At 39.5% G+C, this 21,802-nt stretch overlaps 1 protein-coding gene across 1 annotated transcript in view; it reads right to left on the reverse strand.

Moving 5' to 3' along the window:
* MTHFD1L (methylenetetrahydrofolate dehydrogenase (NADP+ dependent) 1 like) overlaps positions 1-21,802 on the reverse strand; it is a 157,486-nt gene that overhangs the window by 127,017 nt on the left and 8,667 nt on the right. The window contains exons 7-11 of the mRNA XM_074896561.1: positions 21,068-21,192; positions 13,458-13,569; positions 8,507-8,586; positions 7,746-7,843; positions 3,111-3,284 (exon numbers count right to left, since the gene is read on the reverse strand). Coding sequence (XP_074752662.1) covers positions 3,111-3,284; positions 7,746-7,843; positions 8,507-8,586; positions 13,458-13,569; positions 21,068-21,192 — 589 coding nt within the window. The remainder of the gene's footprint in view (positions 1-3,110; positions 3,285-7,745; positions 7,844-8,506; positions 8,587-13,457; positions 13,570-21,067; positions 21,193-21,802) is intronic.

A 21,802-nucleotide genomic window follows, 5' to 3' on the forward strand; every position in this document is an offset into this window, starting at 1 on the left:
AAAACAATCTATTAATATTAGGCGGAAAGTACTGATTTTAAATTTTCCAGCATTCAAAATCCAACTCACTTCTTACTAAAAGTAGCATTTATTTAATAATTTTTCCACATTCTATTACTCCTCAGCTTGCATTTTTGAAGTGAACAAGTTTTCAGAATTATCTGGTAAAAGCCATAGCACTGGAGCATTTAAAAAATACAATGCTGGAATATATAGAGTCCAACAAATTTTAGATGTAGTTTCATATTGTGTTTATGAATATGCTATCTACATGCTTGCATGCATGATTAAATTACCCTAGGCACTAAACTTAGCTACCAGATCATGCACAAGCTTTGTTCATTCACATGCTCTCAGCTTGCAATGAATAGGAGGCAATTTGAGTTAACATAACCTGCAACATATTTTTTTTCTTAGTACACTAAAAGCCTGTATACAGACAGTTGATACCCAAGAGCTAATTACTCCATGGTAACTCATGGCTCTGACCCAAGGTGTCTTAACATAAGCCCACGGGGAAAAAAAAAAAGTGAGAATGGAAAAAAAAAAAAGTGAAGAATGCTCTCCGCACAGAAGAAAATGGAAGTTATGAAGAAATTAAAGTCTTCAACCTATGTTTGAGTGACATGATCTCTTAAGCAAATGGCAATTTTCCAGCATACAACGTAAGTATTGGATAAGGCACTTAAGACATATTTGTGTGCATTCAGAAAGTGCAAAGATTTTCTAGTTAGTAGCAACTTTTTAAAAAGTCATAAATACAGCTCTCCTTAGAGATAAAAAGGTACATTTGATCGCATTTTGCTGTTCAGAAGTTGTTTAGTCTTGAGCACATCAGAAATAAACTAGAAGGACATTTGCAGCAAATATAACTGTTAGACATCATGAAACATTTAAACCCGATTGTGGAATTACAGGCACAAATGTCACTAGATGCATCATGGTCATGGATGGAGGTTGGAGATTTTGCAGCTTGTTGAATACACACACACTTTTAACTCCCTTCACATATAAAAAGTTCACATCACACATAATAAATATTCCCATCAGTCCAAATACCCTGAAGTATAAGCTTATATCTTAAATGTTTCCTCTGAAGCACTGAAAACTTTTTCTGAAGACCTATACTGCATCATTCTAAAAGAATTTCTAAATATCTTTGGTTATTGTGAACAAGCATAACAATCTAAGTGGCAGGTTTTGGTTGACCTTGCCTTGGCAGGGAGAGGATGAAGAAGGCAACTGAGGATATTATTTCACTCCCCAATATCCACACTTGAGTGATCCTCAGTTTTGATCATAGTGAACATTTCCACACCAGATGCAGCTCCCCATTTTTCTTAAAATCACTGTCTGCCACAATCATTTCAGCAAATGAGAACCGCTGAGAACACATAAACACAAGTTTCTTTATATATATATATATATATTTTGTATTTTTAATATTTCAAAGTCAAACTGTCTCAGAAAAGACCACTCCCACTATTGTAGCCACCTTGCCCAGGCACTCCCCGGGCAGAAGATGTGGTTTTGTACTCACTCCACCAGATGCTGCAACTTCAGAGAAGTTACAAATAGCAAGAAATTGCATATTCAAGTTGTACAGGTACCAAATTCAGCCATTTGTCTGTGAATCGAAGTTCAGTCTTTATACATCTTATATGAACTTAAGAAGATAGAATTTTCTATTTGTTACCAGCTTTTCACCCTGCTAGTCCAAACTTTTCCATTTCTTCCACATGTATATATACTTCCATCTGTGCTGACAAAACAGCATTTAGACAGTTGCTTGAAATACCTTCCTTGAAGACTGGGAGAGACAAAGTGGTGTGAAAAAGCTTAAGCACTGGTGCATACAACCTGACACAATTAAAATCCACCTCAATGGGGCTTTGCATCATGCTATCTTCCACCTCCAGACATTTCCAAATAACCTCTGCTTCTGTGAGCTAGAGAAGCCTGACACAGTCTGCAGCATAGCACCCAACTAATGTAGCTGACAAATGAGCCTGAAAGTACCTGATAGATGAGCCTGAAAGTACATGGTAGCACCTTTCTTCAAACAGCCAAATGTTGAATCTACTTTTCTTTCTCCAAAGCAGCAAAATACTAAATAAAACTCTACCGAATGAAACCAAGCTGAACCAGCTATTATTTCCTTTTCTTAAACAACTGCTCCCATGTCCTCCAGGAACATCTTTATACATTGCAGTTTTACCACACAGCTTTAAAGACAGCTTCCTAACTTGCCTGCTTCAGCTTTGTAACCTCAGGTTGTGGGAAGACAGTAAAGCAAACAGTTTGTGAAACACTACCTCAGCTGAGGATTCAGTAGATCAAGCAGTTAAGAACAGCCTTCCTCTTCTCAGTCAGCATAAATCTGTATTTTAAACCTTACTGGGTTTACATACAAGGATAGACAGACTAATTCAGAACATAAAGAACACACTGCAATTTAAATATTAATTAAAACCTTCATGTTTGTTCACAATTAGACATTTCCACTTAGCAAACTGGGTGAATGAAGAAATGTTCTGTCACCAAATGCAGAACAAAACCCGTAGCTCTTCAGAAGAGAAGCGCATAATTCCTGCTGAGCATAGCATTTGCTATAATCGTGGGAACAGCGAGCAGGATAAGCCTGCCTGGAGACATGTCTACATTTCAGAGAAAAAAACCATGTCTTTTTAAACTTTGTAATCTATTCTTCAATAAAAAACGTATTTATTGTTAATATCAACAGATTAGCATGTAGCTTCTGTTAAAGCTTGTTTATAAACAGCCACAATACACACAGACTTAAATATTCAAGTAAACATTTAAAATTCTGATAAAACAGTAAAAAGAAACCCCACACGAACAGATAACACTTAAAAAGCTTAGAACAAACTACCTTTGAGAAAATATACTTAACTGTAATAACAGTTTGGAAGAAAAGTTGTGTTACTTCAAAACATTTCAAAAACTGCTTGGTTTCAGAAGAGAGCAATATAGAGCCGAAAACATTCAGGTTTCTTATTTGTGCGGTGTCTTAAAACAATGTAAGCTGCATGTTTATATTAATATGAGTGGAAAGAGTAGACATTAATGACATTACTGTGCATTCTTACCCAGCAACTAGAACATATTTTCCATCTGGTTGATCCTTTAACCTTTCCAGCAGGGACAAACGTACTTTGGCTTTGGTTTGGCCATAGATCTCAACTTCATCTGTAAGCAATCCTATCTCCTTGGCAAGTACATCAACAGCTTTTGGACTCTGTGCTCGGGAAATCTCAATATCACTGGAAAAGAAAACAAATAGGAGCCAGGAGATTTCTCTCAGCTTAGGTGGCCGATGACAGAGCACAAAACAACAGCAAATACTCCAACAATGGGGTTATTGTAATCAGTTTTTCAATCTTCTCTCACATTTTACTACCCAAACCTAAATATTAGCTAACACCTAATATAACATTGAAAATCATGTGCAGTGTTTGTTAATTGTTACAATTTCACAGAGTGCTCTTGTTTAATCCGATTCCAAATATTACATAATGCTTTCATATCAAGCTAGAGATGCGTCTGCTGGATGCTCAAGCCCCAATCAATCAAGCTGGATTCCAGTCCCACTGGAATGGATGTTTCTGTTTTTGTTTTTCTTCTCCTCCCTCCCGGTATAGTTCAGCACATACACTTTACTAAAAAGCACATACATTCCTTGGCCAACAGTCACAAAAACATTAGCTAAACCACTGATGCTTGTGCATGTAGGGCCTTTCATCAGAGGGTACTGACAAGCAAGACAAGCCTTGCTACTCCCCCATGAGGGCACCAAAGGAAACAAGGCATGTGAAGCTCAACATGTGCACTTCTAAGACACAGCTAAATTGAAAATGGCCACATAGCAGGAGTTTAACCAGTGAGTTTATAAACTATTTCCAGTAAGGACTGTGAGTGGCAGCTGAAGCAAGAGAACAAGCATGGAGCAAGCACCCATGGTAGACTGCCTGAATGGAGGCAGCTGTAGGCTGGGGCACACTATTGTATCCGCAATTCCTGACCTAGACCACCTGGGGTCTTTGGATTTAATACTCCAAGGATTTTTCGTTTGTGAGCTTGACTTAGTTGCCCCTTATGTCCACATAAGTGTTCAGCAGCTGTGAACTCTGGCAGCAGTAAAGTCCAGGGCGCAGCACACAAGATCTGAGAAGCTGTCTCCTTCAGCTCTGAATTGCTCACATCGTCACAAAAGCAAGTTAAAACATTACCAAGAGATTAATTCCTTTCAACCTAACCAGGCTAAATTCCTTCCTGCAGTTTCAGTCGATTACAATACTTTTAAGACAGAATCTGGCACTGGCATCAAAGCTAATGTCCTGAATTTTCAAACAGTCTGCAAGACCTCAAATATCCACAGATGAACCCAGAACTACGGCCAGATCTCAACTCCACGTGTGGACTTTGTCTGTTCTGCATGCACCAGCAAATGATCAGTTTGTGCTAACTTAATTGCTTTAAATTCTCTGAGGATATCCTAAACTGGGACCATTATTCAATTGTAATTCTCAGGTATCCCACTTTTGCACCCTGCAGCAGCTAAATGAAACCCAGAAATCGTCCATCCAAACAATGACACAATCCAGTACTACAGGACAAGCTCCTCAATCACAGAACTCAATGGTTGAGTTGCAGACCATTTCACTGCGCATACTAATCTGGAATCTGCTTTCTTTCAAAGAGATACTAAGTGCATCCTCTCGCAGAGAAGGATATATCTTTGGCTTTCTTATGCATTACTTCAAACACAACTAGCCATAAAAATGTATCAAGAACACAAGATGGAATGGCTTACAAACATCACATGACAAAATGTTTTAAGTTTTCATTCAAAGCTCTCTATAGAAACTTGAGTTCCAGAAAAATATTGGGAAGTTGATGACAGTGTGGTCCCTTAAAAGTTTAAGCAAGGAAAATTTGTAGGGTGACTATTCTCCTATTAAAGCAACTGATGTATTTGGTAAGGGAAGAAGAATGTAGACCAATATGACAGAAAGTTAATCTGCCTTTTTTTTTTTTCTTCTACTAAATATCAGCCTTTTTACTAAAAGACAGAAGCTATTTTTTCACATCTCAGGCCACACTATCAAGATTCCTTGCAGCAAACTCAGCCCTTCCTATTTCCCTGATCTCTTGGGCCTCAAACACCTCCCCCTCAGAGTTCTGGAAGAAACAATGAGGCTTTTTTACCCTGCAGGGTGGTAAGAAATGGAAGAAGCAAAACTAAGAAGCTATACGCTTATAAATAAACTAAAAGGTAATGAATTACTAGATAAATAAAATAACTAATATTTTTAGAAGTCAAGCAAAATTGACAGTGGATGCTAACAGTACTCTGTAGGCAAAATCTTTGCTGTCACATTTTATCACCTGAAATTCCCTCAAGAACCTTCCAGGTAACTAGACTTTTAACAACTTAGAAACCTTTTAATGACAGATTGCACACTGATAAATGCAATAAAAGTGATAAAAGGCATAACTTCATAATGAATTGACATTTATACCTTAAGTCTACTGGGACTAAACAACACATGAAATGTTTACGTCTAGTCTATTATTTCCGGTAAAAGTATTTTCCAAAACACAGGAAATTGAAGTTTTGATTATAACTAGCATTTAGGAGTCTACATATGTAGCTAGTTCTTTTAGTTTGACAATATATTCTCTATATTGGAAATACCAGAATTATTCATTAAGTTACGGCATCCAGTATTGCTGGAAACATGCAACCGTGGTTCTTCTACATGAATGAGGATTTTTAAGCAAGAAGCCCACCACTGACAATGGTAAGTCATCGTTTACAAAATACATGAAAATTTATAAGATGGGGGTTGGCTCTACATCTACTTGGCCTGTGTGCTGGAATTTTTTTTACTACGTATTTGTAAGAAAATCTTGCATTCCATTTCCAATATCTTTGGAAATACTTCAATTAACACTCCGATCTCACAGAAATCAAAAAGCAGATGTTCCCAGTTTTAGTGCTTAAGCAGCTTTGCCTCATTTTCAATGAAAACTCCATCTGTTTCTACACAATGTGGTGTATTACTGTAAGATTACATTTTACTCCAGGATACTTTCCATTTGATAAGTTATTTTACATTTAAAAGAAAAAAGGACATAAAGCTACAGAGTTATGAAATAAATGGAAGCCCTATTACTGGTTATATTATACACTGTAATATATTAATTACACAAATATTTCTGTACCAAACACACAATGTCATAGAAAGGGTTGGGAATACTTTTTTGGAGAGTTTTTTCACCATCAAACTTGTGACATCACGTGCTTTAATCTACCTTTTAACTGTATTATTTGAGAACAGATTTTTCAGGCTTTAACTCTAGAAATGTTACATACAGGCCCAGGAAAAGATCAAGCATTTCTTCTCCCTTGTGCCCCTGGGTACAAGAAAAAAAGGCATTCTTCTGGCATCTCCATTTTAAATTACATTTGCACCCATTCCCATTAAACTGTTGTAAAAGTCTAAATCAAAATGCTTAGAAAAGAAGACATTTTGTTAGAGCTTTCCACAAACATGGCAGTGGGATTCAGAATTACAGAATCACAGAATGGCTGAGGTTAAAAGGGACCTCTGGAGGTCATCTGGTCCAACTTCCCTGCTCACACAGGGCCACCTGGAGCCCATTAGTTGCCCAGGACCATATCCAGATGGCTTTTGAGTATTTCCAAGGAGGGAGACTCCATAACCTCCCTGGGCAATCTGTGCCAGTGCACAGTCACCCTCACAGTAAAAAAGTATTTCCTGATGTTCAAAGGGAACCTCCTGTGTTTCAGTTTGTGCCCTGTGCCTCTGGTCCTGTCACTGAAAATAGGCTGGCTCTGTTCTTTTTGCACCCTTGTATTTATACACATTGGTAAGATCCTCCTGAGCCTTCTCTTCTCCAGGCTGAGCAGTCCCAGCTTGCTCAGCCTTTCTTCCTATGTGAGGTCCATTCAGCATCTGCATGGCCCAGAAGCAGGCATACAAATAAGCACAAAAAATACATCAGTGCTTTCCTACATGACAGAACCTCACTCCGAGTCCTTGGTTCCTTTCTCTACCACCCAACACACTTAACGCACAATAGCGAAGCACTTTAGCACAGCAAAGAGCTCAGGTTGCTGTAAATGTCAGAGATATCAGCAATCATGTCAAGGCAGACCTAAAATCCCTGCAGCCCAGGCATGGGCCTTGGGAGGAGAATGACAGGAACCGATTGAAAAGATTCTGGATATGAGAATAAACATGCTTCCAGCTTTTCACATTTATACAGGAATTTAAAAGTCTAAGCAGAAGAAAGTACTTTAACTGAGGGAAGAAAATAAATACAAGACCAAATGCCATTGAAACCACTGGATCTCAACTAAACCTGTAAACACCTTCCTACATTAGGGTTTATCAATTAGGAATTTGTATTTTGTATTTCTGTTGATGTTACAACAAGGCTTCATCTCACTCCGTCAATGAAACCTTCCAGCTTTAGGGCTTCATTAAATAAAGCTTGGCCCCAAGGCATGTCATAAAAGTCGAAATTGACAGGAAACAGAACAACATTGTCACAATGAGGCACACAACACAACGGCACAACATACCGTCCACATAAGCAGATTAAAAATTAATTACGTACGGGCCATTTTTAGGTTCAATGTCACATTTAACACTTGTCTACTTGTATTTTTAATTTTAAAAAGCACTTATTACCTGGGCACTGGGGAGAGAAGCTGCAGCTTTAAGCAGCGGAGGTCCCACTTCCTGTACTGTTGGGACTGGATCCATCGCTCTGTGTTTTTCACCATGTTCTGTTTTTAAACAAGAAAACAGTACACACCAGCTGCATCATAAATGCTGAACACTAATTTCAAACGATCTCAAGAGTATGTTGAAATAACTTCTATGGCAAAAGCTAACAAAAAAACCAAACTTAAAAATCTTTCCATTTCATGGCTTTAAGATGAAAGAAAAAACACTGCATTATTACTGTCCTATTGTTTGTCCACATTTCAAAAGGAAACAAGACCATTAACATGCAAGTGGCAGAGAAAAGACATTTTATTCTGGTAAAATGGAGAATTACTATTCTTCTCTCACACCTTAAAAATAATGGAACATATTAATTGTTCACTGATTGATTCATGCTGCTTCCACATAAAACAACAAACTTTCAGACCCTCTATCCATCATGCCACAAAAATGTGTGCAGATATAATTAATCTTTACTGTCTTACCAGAATAAGTAACATTAGTCTACTGATACAAGCGCTTCTGCCAAGCTTTTGATTTTTAATTTACCTTTCTCTAATTAAATCTAACAGGCATGACTCATCCTAACTGATTAAGAGTTGCTGTTAAAATGGAAATCAAGATGTTCAAAAGAGCAAATCAAAAATTAAGATCTAAACTGTAGAAGCAATTCCTACAATTTACAGAAAGAGCAAGTTTACAATGTTGGAAGTAACACTAACCTGCATTCGCATTGCTATTGCAAGAGAACGAACAGCGTTTTCAGCAGCATGGTTGTTTTGCTGACCATAGTTCTGTTTCTCTGTAAAATAGAAGTGCTGCACTAATAAATCACAAAGCTTTTTTTAAGTGGGACCATGTGCAATTGAAAGCTACGTCCAAACAAAAAATTTCTGAATGTTGACTTGAAATTTAACAATGTCACTGACAAAATTACAGGTGGCTTCTTTAATACGTCAAATGAAATCACCCAGGAGGATGGGTATAGTGTGAAAATCAGAGAGCAACTGTGCTCTGAAGCATATTACTCACACACGCATATGATGAAGCATACACATACTTGGAAAAAAAAAAAAAAAAGGAAACACAAAGATTAATTCCAGGATCCAAATAATTGCTTAATTGCTTTTGGACAAAAAAAAAGACAGATGGCTGTGAGGATTTGAAAAGTTATATATGTATTTTTAAACAGAACACCTAAATGAGAATGGTAAAGACTCTTCTTTTTGACACACCCATTACAGCAAGAGAAAACAATGAAATGATCACAAAATACTATATAGGATTATTATCCAATGGGATTTATAACTTGAAATCAGAATATGTAAAATTTTTTGAGCAGCAAAACTTATCTTCATCCATGTGACATGGAAAGTGGATGTTCTGAAGAGTCTACACAATTCAGACTGACTCCAACTTAGAGACAGTTATAATTGTTTCTAGAGGCAATATATCATACAATATTCATACATTAGCTACCCTAACTAAACATATTATTTTGTCATTTTCCTCTAATCCTTCTTTTGGCTTGTTCTTTTGTTGCTTACCGACTTTTATCTAGACACAATTTCTCCAAAATTCACATCCTAGCCTCCATGGGCATATCAAGGCCCAAGTCACATTCTGAAGGGCGTAGACAAAATTGTAATAAAAAACAACTGCATGCTGACAGCTTTAACCTTTCCCCCACAGGGGAACTGAAGTGCAAACCCTGACCTGGTCAAGCCCTCACTCTACTCATCCCATCTCCACCGATTGTAAAATGCTCACGTTGTCTTGTACAATTACCTCTCCGTGGTGGCAGGGCACAGAAAGCACAAGCTGGAGCCAGAGGGTCAGGCAAAAGGGCCCAGCACAGCACCCCACCACCCCACGCCTAGCTCCAGCCCACTCTCTCCCAGCCATCACGGAGAGAGGAAGAGACCCTTTCCACAGACACCCTCGGCCTCATTCAGTATGTTTTCTAATCCTTTTTCAAACTTTCTTGCCAGCAGGCATGTATAGATCAGTGACAAAGCTAACCAAGCAGAAGGTGACAGTCCTGACATTAAACTCTAATTAAGAAAGTGTCAGTGTCTGAAAAGTCCTTCTACTTGCATTAACACTTGCCATTTAAAAGGGGAAAAAAAAAAAAAAATCTGGAGATGCTCAGTTTTAGACTCAGACAGAGGAGTTTTACTGGAACAGTCTATCACAGTCATAAATTGACTGTTGTTGCTTTGAGACTGGGCTGGGAGTGCTGCCAAAGAGACAAATGAAGTAGGAAGAATGAAGTTTAAAATCCCCTTTCAGACAGCTGTGCTTTACAGAAACATTTTGGGGTTTTATGTTATTTGGCTTAATAGGACTTCTTTATCAGGGCAGAGCTAGCATGTGTGTAAATACATATCAGAATTAGACATTTCCCTTTAATAAACTACTTCTCTCAGGCTGCTTATGCTACACACTCACCCCACAAATGACTAACCAGGCTTTTACAGGGGTGAAGGGGAATCTAGAGGTGAAAGTCATGCACACATGAGCTAGCAAGACAATCACAGGACTGCAACAGTTCTCTTAGGATAAATTTTCCAGATGGGAGCCGGAATAGCACACTCTGCTTTGGATTATGGCCAGAAGATCAGCTGAACTGCAGACATTGTGCTCCCTCCTCTGACTCACCCTAAGGAAGGCCCATCCAGCCATCTATTCACGCCCTATTGTACACAGGGGTGAGAGCTGCAGTCATGCACTACCTGTCTGCTCAGGCAGCTTAGAACAGAGAAGAGGTAGGGAAATGGCTGAATTTCCCACTAACATACTTAAACCACATGGGCTTCAGCTTTCAAGTGACCCCAGAAGAGTTGGGCATCAAATCCCAATATCTTGGCATCCTTAAGTTTTGCTCAGAAACTTGATATTAATTTCTATTACATTTACATATGAAGTATTAGCCTGAAAGACACTACCAGCACCAACTTGATTCCAAAATCATTAGTGCAGCAGAATAAGATGTTGCACTGCTAGCAATTGTAGAACATTTTAAAATTGTGATAATTTAAAATTCTTTGATCAGATAAAGAAATACTTGAAAAAGAATTCTGTCGCTCTGAAGCAAGCACTTTTAGCTCTACTATCCTGGCTTACATCATTACAGTTGCCCAACTCAGCTATGTCCTTGCAAATTTTGAGTGCTTTTAAAACATGCAAGAGTGTTAGACTACATGTACACCCATGTAAAATAGAAATCTAGCCATCATCTAGCAAGAATAGAAGTTATTTCATGGCCACTGTTGCTTTCAGGCTTCATTTAGCTCCTGACCCCACAGATGTTGTTGGGCATCTCTAAAGCAAGAAAAAACCCAGAACAATTTCCAAGCACCTCAGCCAGATTCCACCACATTTTGGAAGTGAAGAGTCAGTTGTAAGACTTGATTGTTTCTCCAAGGTTACAACTGCTCCAAAATAGGCTTCTAATAAATACCTTGCAATTAAACTAAGTGCATTCTTCCTGTAAAACAGACACCTGTGTTTCATGTACCTCTCTAGAAAGTCTTAAGGACAGCATTTATTAAAGCTGCTAAAATGCATTTCTGTTATTCTTTTGGACTTGCTCCAAGATTCTGACAATCACAAAAGCATAGCCATAAAGACAGATGGACATTTGGTAGACAAATTCTATTTAAACTATTTTGCTAAAAAACTCATGCTGCCTTTCCAAAGAAATACTGTACTTGATACACACTACTGCTACAACTTGAAAAACGCAAAGAAATCTATTTATGCCAAATCTTACGTTTCCTGCCTTAAGAAAGAATGTTGCTGTGGTACATGAACACCACTCAAATGTTTTAATGCAGTTTTCCTAACTGCACTCTTTTAGGGAAAGGAAACACTAATATTACCTATAGTTCTATAGAGCAACTAAGGCATGAAGACACTTAAGTCTCAAGACATGGCATACAGTTATACTGTGTAACTTTCAGGTCTGTGAAGACCCAGACTCCCTCTGCAACGGAAGGAGGGAACCAGGTATCTGAAAGTGGGACTTACACCAGGCTGCACACAGAGCCAGGAGAGTTTAGTCATTAGCAGTGCCCACTCAAGACTGCAAGGACTGGCTTACCTGGGTTAGCCCCATCCTGCCTTTCACAGTCCTGCACCTCTACCCTGTCTGACACCTAAGAGGTTTCTGCTTAGAAGGATTAAAAAGGGGAGGGGCCATTCCTTTTCCTTTATTTATTTACAGGTGCTGCTGCTGTACACCATTCCCTCTCTTCTCTGCCCCTTTCCCCTTTCTCCCCCATTCCTCCTTCATAAGTGTTACTGGTAGGTTGGGTACCTGCTGAAGAGACCTATACTCCCAAGTCCTGGCCCACAGATACTTTATTATATCCAACAATCCCTACGCAAAATAAGTGGGCATGAAAGATGCAAGGATTCTCCTAATCATTAGGCTAGGAAATGGAAAGCATGAATTATTTTTGGACAACTTGTGCAGCATCAGCAAGGGATAAGGCTTGGCACCCACCCCTGAGATCCTCATTAGGATCAGAGCACTGTTCTGGGAGGTGGAAGATGTATGTTCAAATGCCTTCAGACAACTGACTGAATAATAACCCAGATCTCCCACACCCAAGTGTGTGTTCGAGTCAAGAGGATAACACAGGGAATCTCTTGCCAAGGCCATGCTTTGCATGGGAACAGCAGCTGCTTTATTACAAGCCTGGTTTTGCACTAGCTCTACATAGAGCATCTGCTTAATTTGTCCTTAGAGAGTAGCCCCAGTTTAAGAACCATACAATTAGTTTTCCTCGGCCTTATGCCCATTGCCCCAGCTTTGTATCAATAGATGTCAATAAGCACACTTGTGATAGATTTAGAGAAACACAATAACCAATCACACTACCCATGTACTTCCTTATTTTCCTATTCATTTACAGCATAATCCTATCTGAACACTAAACAGTCAAATTCATACACATATCAAAAATCTAGAAAATATTCAGATATCTTCAAAGGACTTTAAGGAATTTGACAGGAAATGCAATTCTAGCAGTACAATAGAGTAACTTCTGGGAAGCTTTCTATTCCTAATAAAATTCTGTAGCATTTTTCAACTGAGAAATTAATGAACATATGTCCCCTCCCCAACCAGTCAGGGGAGGAGGAGGGAGGGGAATCCAAACTCTTTTTGTAGGAGTAACTACCGCAGAAGACGTTCTGCCTGTTCTTAGCTACACATGATTTCTCTACTCCCTCCTACACCATTCTCTGCACACAGCTCCACAGCACTCTGCAGTTGATTATCTTTGCCCCTCTTCTCTTCCCATGTTCCAGGTGAGTCCACAGAAGTCACAGGATAACACACTGTACAAAACAGCACTAAATAACAGCTCATCTGATGACCCAAGTCTTCCCTCTGACTTCTTTGAATCCATAGGATCATCACTTATTTAACAATCCTGGTAGGAAGAATCTGTTCCAGCTTTTCTTCCATCACCTGACAACTGTTTCCTATTTATACATCAGAGACACGTATACATCCCCTGTAAACAAACACCCACTTTTAAAGGGCCTTTCCTAAAGATGTAGCTTTTAACCACATTGCATTGTTACCCATATGACACACACTTATCTCAAAGACTCAGCGTACATCACTTTCAAGAACTGTTATCTTTTAATGTCTCTTACCTGACAGCAAGTCACGAGAACAACTGATAATGGTGGTTCCAGGCTTTATCCAGCTCACAGGAACATCATCAGGTTTTGTACTGCCAACTATCACCACATCTGCATGATTAAGCTAGGGACAGCCCAAAACACCCCCCAGAAACAAAACAAGCATTTACTGTTAAAGTACATTCTTGAATATGCATCTTATATTCAGACTTATACAGCAATAGTCTTTTGAGCAAAGTATTTGCAGACAACAAAAACCAAATTGATGGCTTGATTCTTAACCCACATGAAATTTAAGAGCAATAGCGTTTAAAATTAAGTCAAGTAAGCAAATTGTGAAATCAGGCAAGTGGTGTCAGAGACAGTACCAATAATATTTAATGAAGATTACACACTTTCAAAGAAAAAAAAAAAATCTTATCATTGTCCAAAGTCCTGTCCAATAAGATAACTTGGAGAGACTTAAGGAAGAGAAGGGTTGAAAGACGGTAAATAGGCAACTATAAAGAGCACAGTCAGATTATCTGACAGTAGAAAACCAGGCCAGCTGACAGGAATGCAAGATGACCTGATCTGCAAACATCAATGCCTTTGAAGAACACCAATTAAAGCATTTTTTTCTATCTTAGTTCATGTTTGCTAATCAGTGCCTCTGATTTAGTTCAACCTGACAGATGTTGGAGCAAAAATGGCTACTACAAAAATTCTTACAATCAAAGACATAAGTGTCTTCCTTTTCCCTCCTCTTCTGAAACAGGGCCCTGTACCAATTACTGGAATCACCGCGAGATAAGGGACAGCATCAGAGGCTGATGTATAATGATTCACTAAAAAAGCAAAATACAGGCACAGCACTGCCTCAAACCTGAATGTAAAAATTATTTCAGAGATGCAGTCATTTTGGGAATGCTTTGAAAAAATGTAAATTAATACCAAGTGTCACAAACTCCATGAGTCTATGAACTGATTTGCGACTGACAAGCATTCCAGCTTCTTTTTTGGCCAAAAGTGCTCTGATGCAACCCTGCCCAACACTCCTGCCAAGAAAGAACAGCTACAAATCCTGTCAGGATAGCAGGTTTTTGGCACAGATGAGCATCCAGGAAGGGAGAAAAGCACAACTGTGGTGGAAAAGGCAGAAAGTGAAAAAAGCTCCATCTTCTCCTCAGAGGACACAAGGATAGCCTAAATGTCCGTAGAGAGCCACATGCAGAAACAAAGCCAAAAGTGTGGGAGAAGATTTACTTGCTTGACAAATGACTAATGCAATGAGCTGATTCAGGTTTCAGCCAGAAGTCCTGCAACACTCCTGCGATTGCCTGCAAATGTGCAGTCTCAGTAGTAATTCAGCATTATCCAAATTACTTACACTCCTGAATCTGGTGCAAATATCAACTTACATGCCACTCCTAGAAGGCCATGTAAGTCATAACGCTTGATCAGCTCCAAGTCAAATCATACTAAGGAATCTGCAAGCAAATTTGGATAAAAAGATGCTGCAATGACTTCTATGCCAAGAATACTATGTTGAAGACACACTTTCCCCTGCAAAAGGAGGTAGTCTCTACTGTAACAGTCAACATAATCAACTCAGAGAAAAACAGTGATTATTCCCAGTTACATAAACTCAGGTGGTTTTTTTTGGTAAGAAAAAAATTACTCATATTCTAGAAGTTATAATTCATATACTGAGTCAGGTATGTCTTCCCATGCAAAGCCTCTGGGACAAGTACTAGGAGCTTTGCACAGTGCTTAGCATCATGAAACTATGATCCAGTTGAGAGCTGTATGCAACAAGTAATAATTCTGACAAATGTTCAGCCAACATACTTATCACAGAATCGATCCAATGTAACTATAATGCCAGAAAACAACTGAGCTGACCAAATATTCATCTCTATAACTACCAATCATAATGTTCAAAAATGTTCTTAACAGCTGAACACAATCATTTTTGTAGCCAACATTAACACTAGTTTGGATGGCTAACGTTGCATATAACCCATAAATGTATCAGAAAACCAGCTGAACCTTTCATCTCATTGCTCTGCCCCACCTCTCACATGAAAAAAGTTGTATCACATGGCAGTGAACAGTTGTCCTATGAGTTGAAGACACACTGATCTCAGTCCCTTCCTCCACCATGATTTCCTTTTCCTTATTTCACAAAGAAAGTAAATATAAAGGAAAAAAAAAAAAAGGCACAGATACAATTGTAAGTCTCTTGCTATAAGCAAGACATACAACTATTGACAAAGTTCCTGGGGAGTCAATAAAGTATATATGACAAACACTTTATACAATTTTTTTTTCTCCTGTGAGTATTTTTTAAAAAAATTATATCCAGAAACTTGTTTGACTAGGCGAGTGAGTCCACTGAAAGCAAAATAGTCGTTTACAGAATTTTGGGTGTCCTTGGAAGAGATTTATGTGAGCTCTATCAGGGCATTTTGGTTTCACTTGCAAGAAGTCAGACACATGTTTCCCCTGCTTTTTTCCCCATCTTGACATAACCTACTCTTTTGACTGCCTGTAAATCACTAGAGCAAGCAGCAAGCCTTGGGAGGCATGTGCAGGCTTATCTCCTACATCAGAAACAAATCATAGGCGTTAAGAGATGGAAAAGATCTATGAAATCATCACATCCAACCTCCCTAGCAAACGCACCGCACAGTCCCCAGACAAAGGACGCGTCTGACAGGAACCAGATGCTACAGACAGCCGTAGCTGGAAGGTCGAGGAGATACCCACGAGGGGGAACGTGCGGCCACAGGGTGACCGACTGCCCGGAGCTCCCTGGACAGCAGGCTGCGTCCCGTCAGGCAGGCTAGAGAGAGGAATGACAAGCATCATGCCAAACCATCCTTAATGTACTAGGCAACAGGCTGAAGTCAAAGTAAGCTAATACTCCAGTAGTACCCTGCCTTCTCACCAGTAAATATTTTTTCAGTTGGGAAGAGCTGTGCCAATAAATAATCTGAAACTTTACCTCATAACAAAATATGACACTCTCCACCAAGATTTAAGTAGAAGCAGATTAAGGAGCACCACCCTTTCCCAAGACAGAACACCAAATGTTAAAACAACAATACAGACTTTCCAGCCAAGTATTTAATGATAATGGTGTAAAGTAGCTGTATAGTCCAGAAAACCAAAAACCCATTTTACCATGAAGCCTGCATAAAAATTTCATTTCCCTGTAGTTAAAAATGACTGCTACAAAAGAAATTTTTAAATATGTGATCAAAGAAAAAAAATATTTGAAATTAATATTTGAAACATAAAAACCTTCAATCAGCTAAAATTTAAGAGAGGGCATGAGGAATAGGAAACTGAGTCAAAGTTTTTTCACAACTCTCATTATGAAAAAAATCATTTTACAGCTCAGGTTCCACTTCAATCACAGCAATTCTAATTACTTTCTGAAATCCTGAAAATTTTTTATGTCAATGACTAGTCCCAGGTACTTTTTCCACCCAGGCATGTTCTACTTACATGATTTCTGCCAGCTCCATTTGTACCTCGGAAGGTTCAAGGTTTGCAAATCACTGGCAACCCAGCAGGACAACTATGCATGGTCTGCTCCGACCTCTCCCGCCCTGGCCGCGGTCCTCAGGGATGAGCTGCAGTGAGCAGGCACCAGCTTCCTGCTACCGTCTTCTTGCCCAGACGCCAACAGCTCCTTCCCTACCACATCAGCCTGAATGCACTTACCCTACACAGTGCACGTGAAAATTAGGTTGACATCTCTACTGCGAGCTCAAGCCTACCGTTTTGATGCATGCTTTAGCACCTGTTCCTCTAGCTCACAGACAGGGAGATAAATTTCAAACTGCAAGGAACAGATGCATATAAAATGTTGAAGTAGAAATACTTTGTCTACAGCATCATGATTAGAAACTCTTATGCAGCCTCCCTCTCCTCTCCTCTTATGGGATCCATATACCTGATCTCACATTCTTTTACACTTGCTTACATGCTTACAACATGAAAAGACTTTTGTTTTTTCAAGACAGCAAAAACAAGACAGTAAAAGACTAAGAGATGTCTAACAGTCTGAAGCTTCAGTGTTGGCTCTAAGGAAAAGCAGACTGTGCCCAAAAGAAGTTATTATCCAGCCTGAAAAGGCACCCCCCATTCATGCACTCCTGCTGAACCCTCTCCTACTTCTCCACCAGGCTTTTACAAATAAGTTTTTCATTCCTAATTATACCTAGATAGACCAATTTTCAGTTCTTTTACAACAAAATTGTAGAATAGTAGCTCTCTTAAAACAGGCGTGATGTGGTTCACATACAGACTACATTTAAGATGATGTACTGAAATCATAACTGACTGAATTTAGATGATTGAAACAAAATTCCATTTTCTCACAGGTACTAAGTCATATCCATGTTTTGGTAAGAAACTAATCTGCATTGTTCCATTTGAATCTATTTGATAACCTCTTTTCAAACTAGAAAGCCCAATTCTAACATAATAAAGGATTAAGCATGTTCCCATTCTTCACCTGTAATGCTGAATTGACTTTTGGGTAGTCCCATTTTTAAATGACAACGACTGAGATGTTCCTGAAAGTATGTCACTAGGTCATTCTTCAGGCACTTTGCAATGATTGTGCTTTGAAGAGTTATCTACATAAAGCTTAACAGAATGATAAAACCATACCTATTTCCACCAAAATGCTCAAGTCTCTTTCTCTGACTTCATAATTTATTTTACATCAAACATATCAATGCAAAAAGAAAAGCATTTCTTCATGACAACTATGCATAACTGTGCCAGAACCTTCTGAAATACACTGCTTGCTTTCATTTTTATTTGAAAACCCAGAAAGCTCAAGAGTGTGGAAGGACATGGCTCGGCTGTGCTATGATGATTATTTTCAATAACTCAAGTCAAGCAAACCCAAAATGGAACAAAAAGAAACATTAATAATCGTTCACCTTAACAAAATATGAAATGGGGAGGGAAAAGAACATGCAAAGTGTGTTCACTATTCATGTAGGTCAAATCAAGGAAATTAATATGTACCATTATTTTTTTTTTTCCCTTTTCCTGCCACGGGATAGAAGAGACTTGCTTTCAAAGAGTACACTAAGTCAGATGGTAGATGGTATTTTGCTATTTGTCAGCAGAGCTATAATACCTCTACATTGTTAGACTTCCTAAGGTGGACTAAAAAATACCTTCCTCTTGATCATTTTCAAAATATTTTTGCAAAAGTGCACAAGTAAAAGAAGCAATAACAAGTCCGTGGCAATACAAAACCTGATCCAAAAAACCCTATGACCTTAGTGTTGTGTATCTCATTTAAATCGACAGAATTTCTAAAGAAAACACTTGTTGTTATGCTATCCTTTAAAAAGAAGAACAAATCAGCAGAGCTAGTCAAAGGTAATGCAGTACCTGCTTAAGAAAGGCATTACATCATAAAGTTTGGGATTAGTGCTTCAGGGCAAATGGGCCGGGACAATGGATTAAGACAAGTAAGGTACACCTACCCTTAAGATCAATTTTTCCTTTCCTGGTATATATTGCGAAACAATTGCATCCTAATGAGAAGTTTATACTTTTTGTAACTTCATCCCTCATGTCATAAGTGAAGTTACTATGCTACCTCAGGTTATACTTCCAAACAACAGCACCCAGACTGCTACTGTAGAGATATGATATTCAGAAGAAGGAGAAAAAGTGTACGGCCATGTCTAAAGTTAGCGTACTGTGCAGTAAAAACAAAACATGAATTAATTCTTCCAAGTCTTGGAAAATCCTCAACACCAATTAACACATTTTCTTACTTGAAATTAAAATTTTTAAAAACTCAGAAGAAACCTTGTGAGCCTTTAAACTTTTACTTAATCAGCATTTTGAACAAACAAGAGAAAGTAAATTCATATCATCAGCTATAATCATGTTGTCTGACAACATTGTGCTTCAAATATCAGCTGCCACAAGACAGCAGTGCCTCGTTGTCCAGCGGGAAATCTGTGCTTGGTTTCTAACTCTCCAAGTTTTGAGAGTATGAAACAGGATAGTTTTCCCCATAAGCATTAGATTTTACCTAGAAGCTAGTTAACTGTAAGTGTTACATCCAACCAGGTTCAGCATCCCTCTGAAGGTTACTGGTGACACGCTGCCCCAGGCTTACAGACAAGGAAGAGGAAGGTAGATTTCCCCCAAGCTCTGCTGATTAGTACTCCAGGCAAAGCAGAAACTCCTTTACTGCCAAAAGTTAAAAATGAACTTGGGAAGACTGATGTGCAAAGCCTCAAACAGCCTCCTCCTTAGGCCTCCTACTCTGCTTCCCATCAGTGACCTGCTGCAAAAGGTAAGCTACAGGGAATGCCAAAAAGCAAAGCACTATTATGGGAAAGCATCTGTATGGAAGGAAATAGCACTCTCTCCAGCATTATCGACAGCACTGCACAAGCAGCTCTGGCCTGGTTCAAGTCTTTTTGCTGTGAACCAGTGGAATCACCTCTGGCCAACCTGTCACCTACCCCATCCAGCCCAAAGCAGCCTTCTAGCACAACACCAAGCAATAAGAAATAATTAAAGAATGAGACATGGCTAGTATTAAGTTCACAGTGCTCCCATCTGAGACACACATATGTTTCCTAAGTGCTGTCTGTCACTTAAAGCACAGAGCTGAGACAAGCCTGACAAAAACATCCACAGCTGTGAAAACACAGGTTTGCCAGAGAACTTTATCACAGCTGCTTAAACTTATTTCCTCCTCCTGTCCTTGCCTTCAAAACCCAGAGGTTTAATACCATCATTTTGCATTGGCTGCCACCTTGTGGCATGTGCTATCAAACGTAAGACAAGAGCTGCCCCTCACATCTCGCCTCTACAGCGACTTGCAAACAGTCCCTGGAGTACATGCACCTCTTCTACAGCTAATACCTGAAACCCTCGGCACATGCCCAAAGGACACATGCCCAGTTGTATTATTCCATTAAATTTGGGACTAAGGAACAAACTGGGAAGTTTAACAGAAAATCATACCAACTTCTAAGTTGTTGCTAAGAGATCTGCAAAAAGCAACCAGAAAGACCACGCAACTTAAATCCTTTGGATTAAGGCTCCTGAATTTCTCTGAATCTTTTTTACAGTTCTCTTCAAAGACAGTGATCTTCCTTGTCCCAAAAGAGGCAGCATTTGCAAACCTTTAAGACACCAGTTCGATTAAAGTAATTTCATACAGGTGACTACATCACAGGATGAGAAGAAAGCGGGCATCTCTCTCTTGCACCGAGGGAAAGACAAAGGGAGACCTAATACATTTGATTTAAACCGTACCCCTGAATTCTTTCTCTCACAGCTACCAGTGTAAAATAATGAAATTACAGCAGTTGCTGCTACGTATGTAATATTCTGGTAGAGACCCCTGTTTGCCTGAGCTGAGCAAGCAGAAAGGAGAAGAGGAAAGATCCTAATTCACGTTGGCTACCAGCAAGCCCCAGTGCCCCACTGCCACTTGTGGCTGCAACGACAAGTCTCCCTCTCAGGAATGGTAGCAAAGGGGAGCAGTGCCACGCAGACAGTTGACAGGGATGCCCGGATGACAGGGATGCAGGAGGAGCCCTGAGGCACTGGGCAGACAGTAAAGCACTCACCTTGGTCTGCAGCTCAGGGGCTTTCCACTGGCAGCTCAGAGTCGTCGCTCCCTCCCTCTGCAGCATGCACTGCAAGGCAGCACCCACTGCCCCGCTGGCTCCCACCAGTAGCACCTTCTTTCCACCTAGGTGACACAAGGCAAGTCATTCAGCCGCCCCTGGCTGCAAAGGCACTAGCACCGGGCTCCGCTGGGCCATAGAGCTGGAGCATCTATGAGAACTCCCCTCTTTTACTGGGGCACCTGCTACTGTAGCTCTCCAGAAGAGCCAGCAAAGCGGCTCATGACAGGACAGAGCTATGTGCCCACACCACCCCAGCGCTGTAGTATTATGGGCAACCCTTTGGGAGCCCATGCAGTAACACAGACCACAGGTTTTAAGTTGTTTCCTGGTGACTCTCTAACTCCAGTAAGCAAATACTGTTCTTCCGGTTTTCTGGTCTTTTATTTGCACAAGTCCTTTATTTCATATTTGTTACTAAGTACATCTGACCTCCTGTTCACAGTTCTGTTACAGAAATCCTTGTCTCAGCAATTATGAATCACTGTAAGAGAGACTACTTCTGAAACACTGCCTTAAACTAACAGCATCTTCACACACTGTAAAGCCACTTGTTTAAATCTGCTATTTCAATGTTAGCATTTACAGCACACAACCCAAACCAAAGGATTTGCTCAGCAGTTATTTACAGGCAGACCTGGATTTCTCCAACTGTTCACACTAATCAGAATTGTC

Source organism: Athene noctua, chromosome 1 (assembly GCF_965140245.1).
Source record: "Athene noctua chromosome 1, bAthNoc1.hap1.1, whole genome shotgun sequence".
Taxonomy (NCBI): Eukaryota; Metazoa; Chordata; class Aves; order Strigiformes; family Strigidae; genus Athene; species Athene noctua.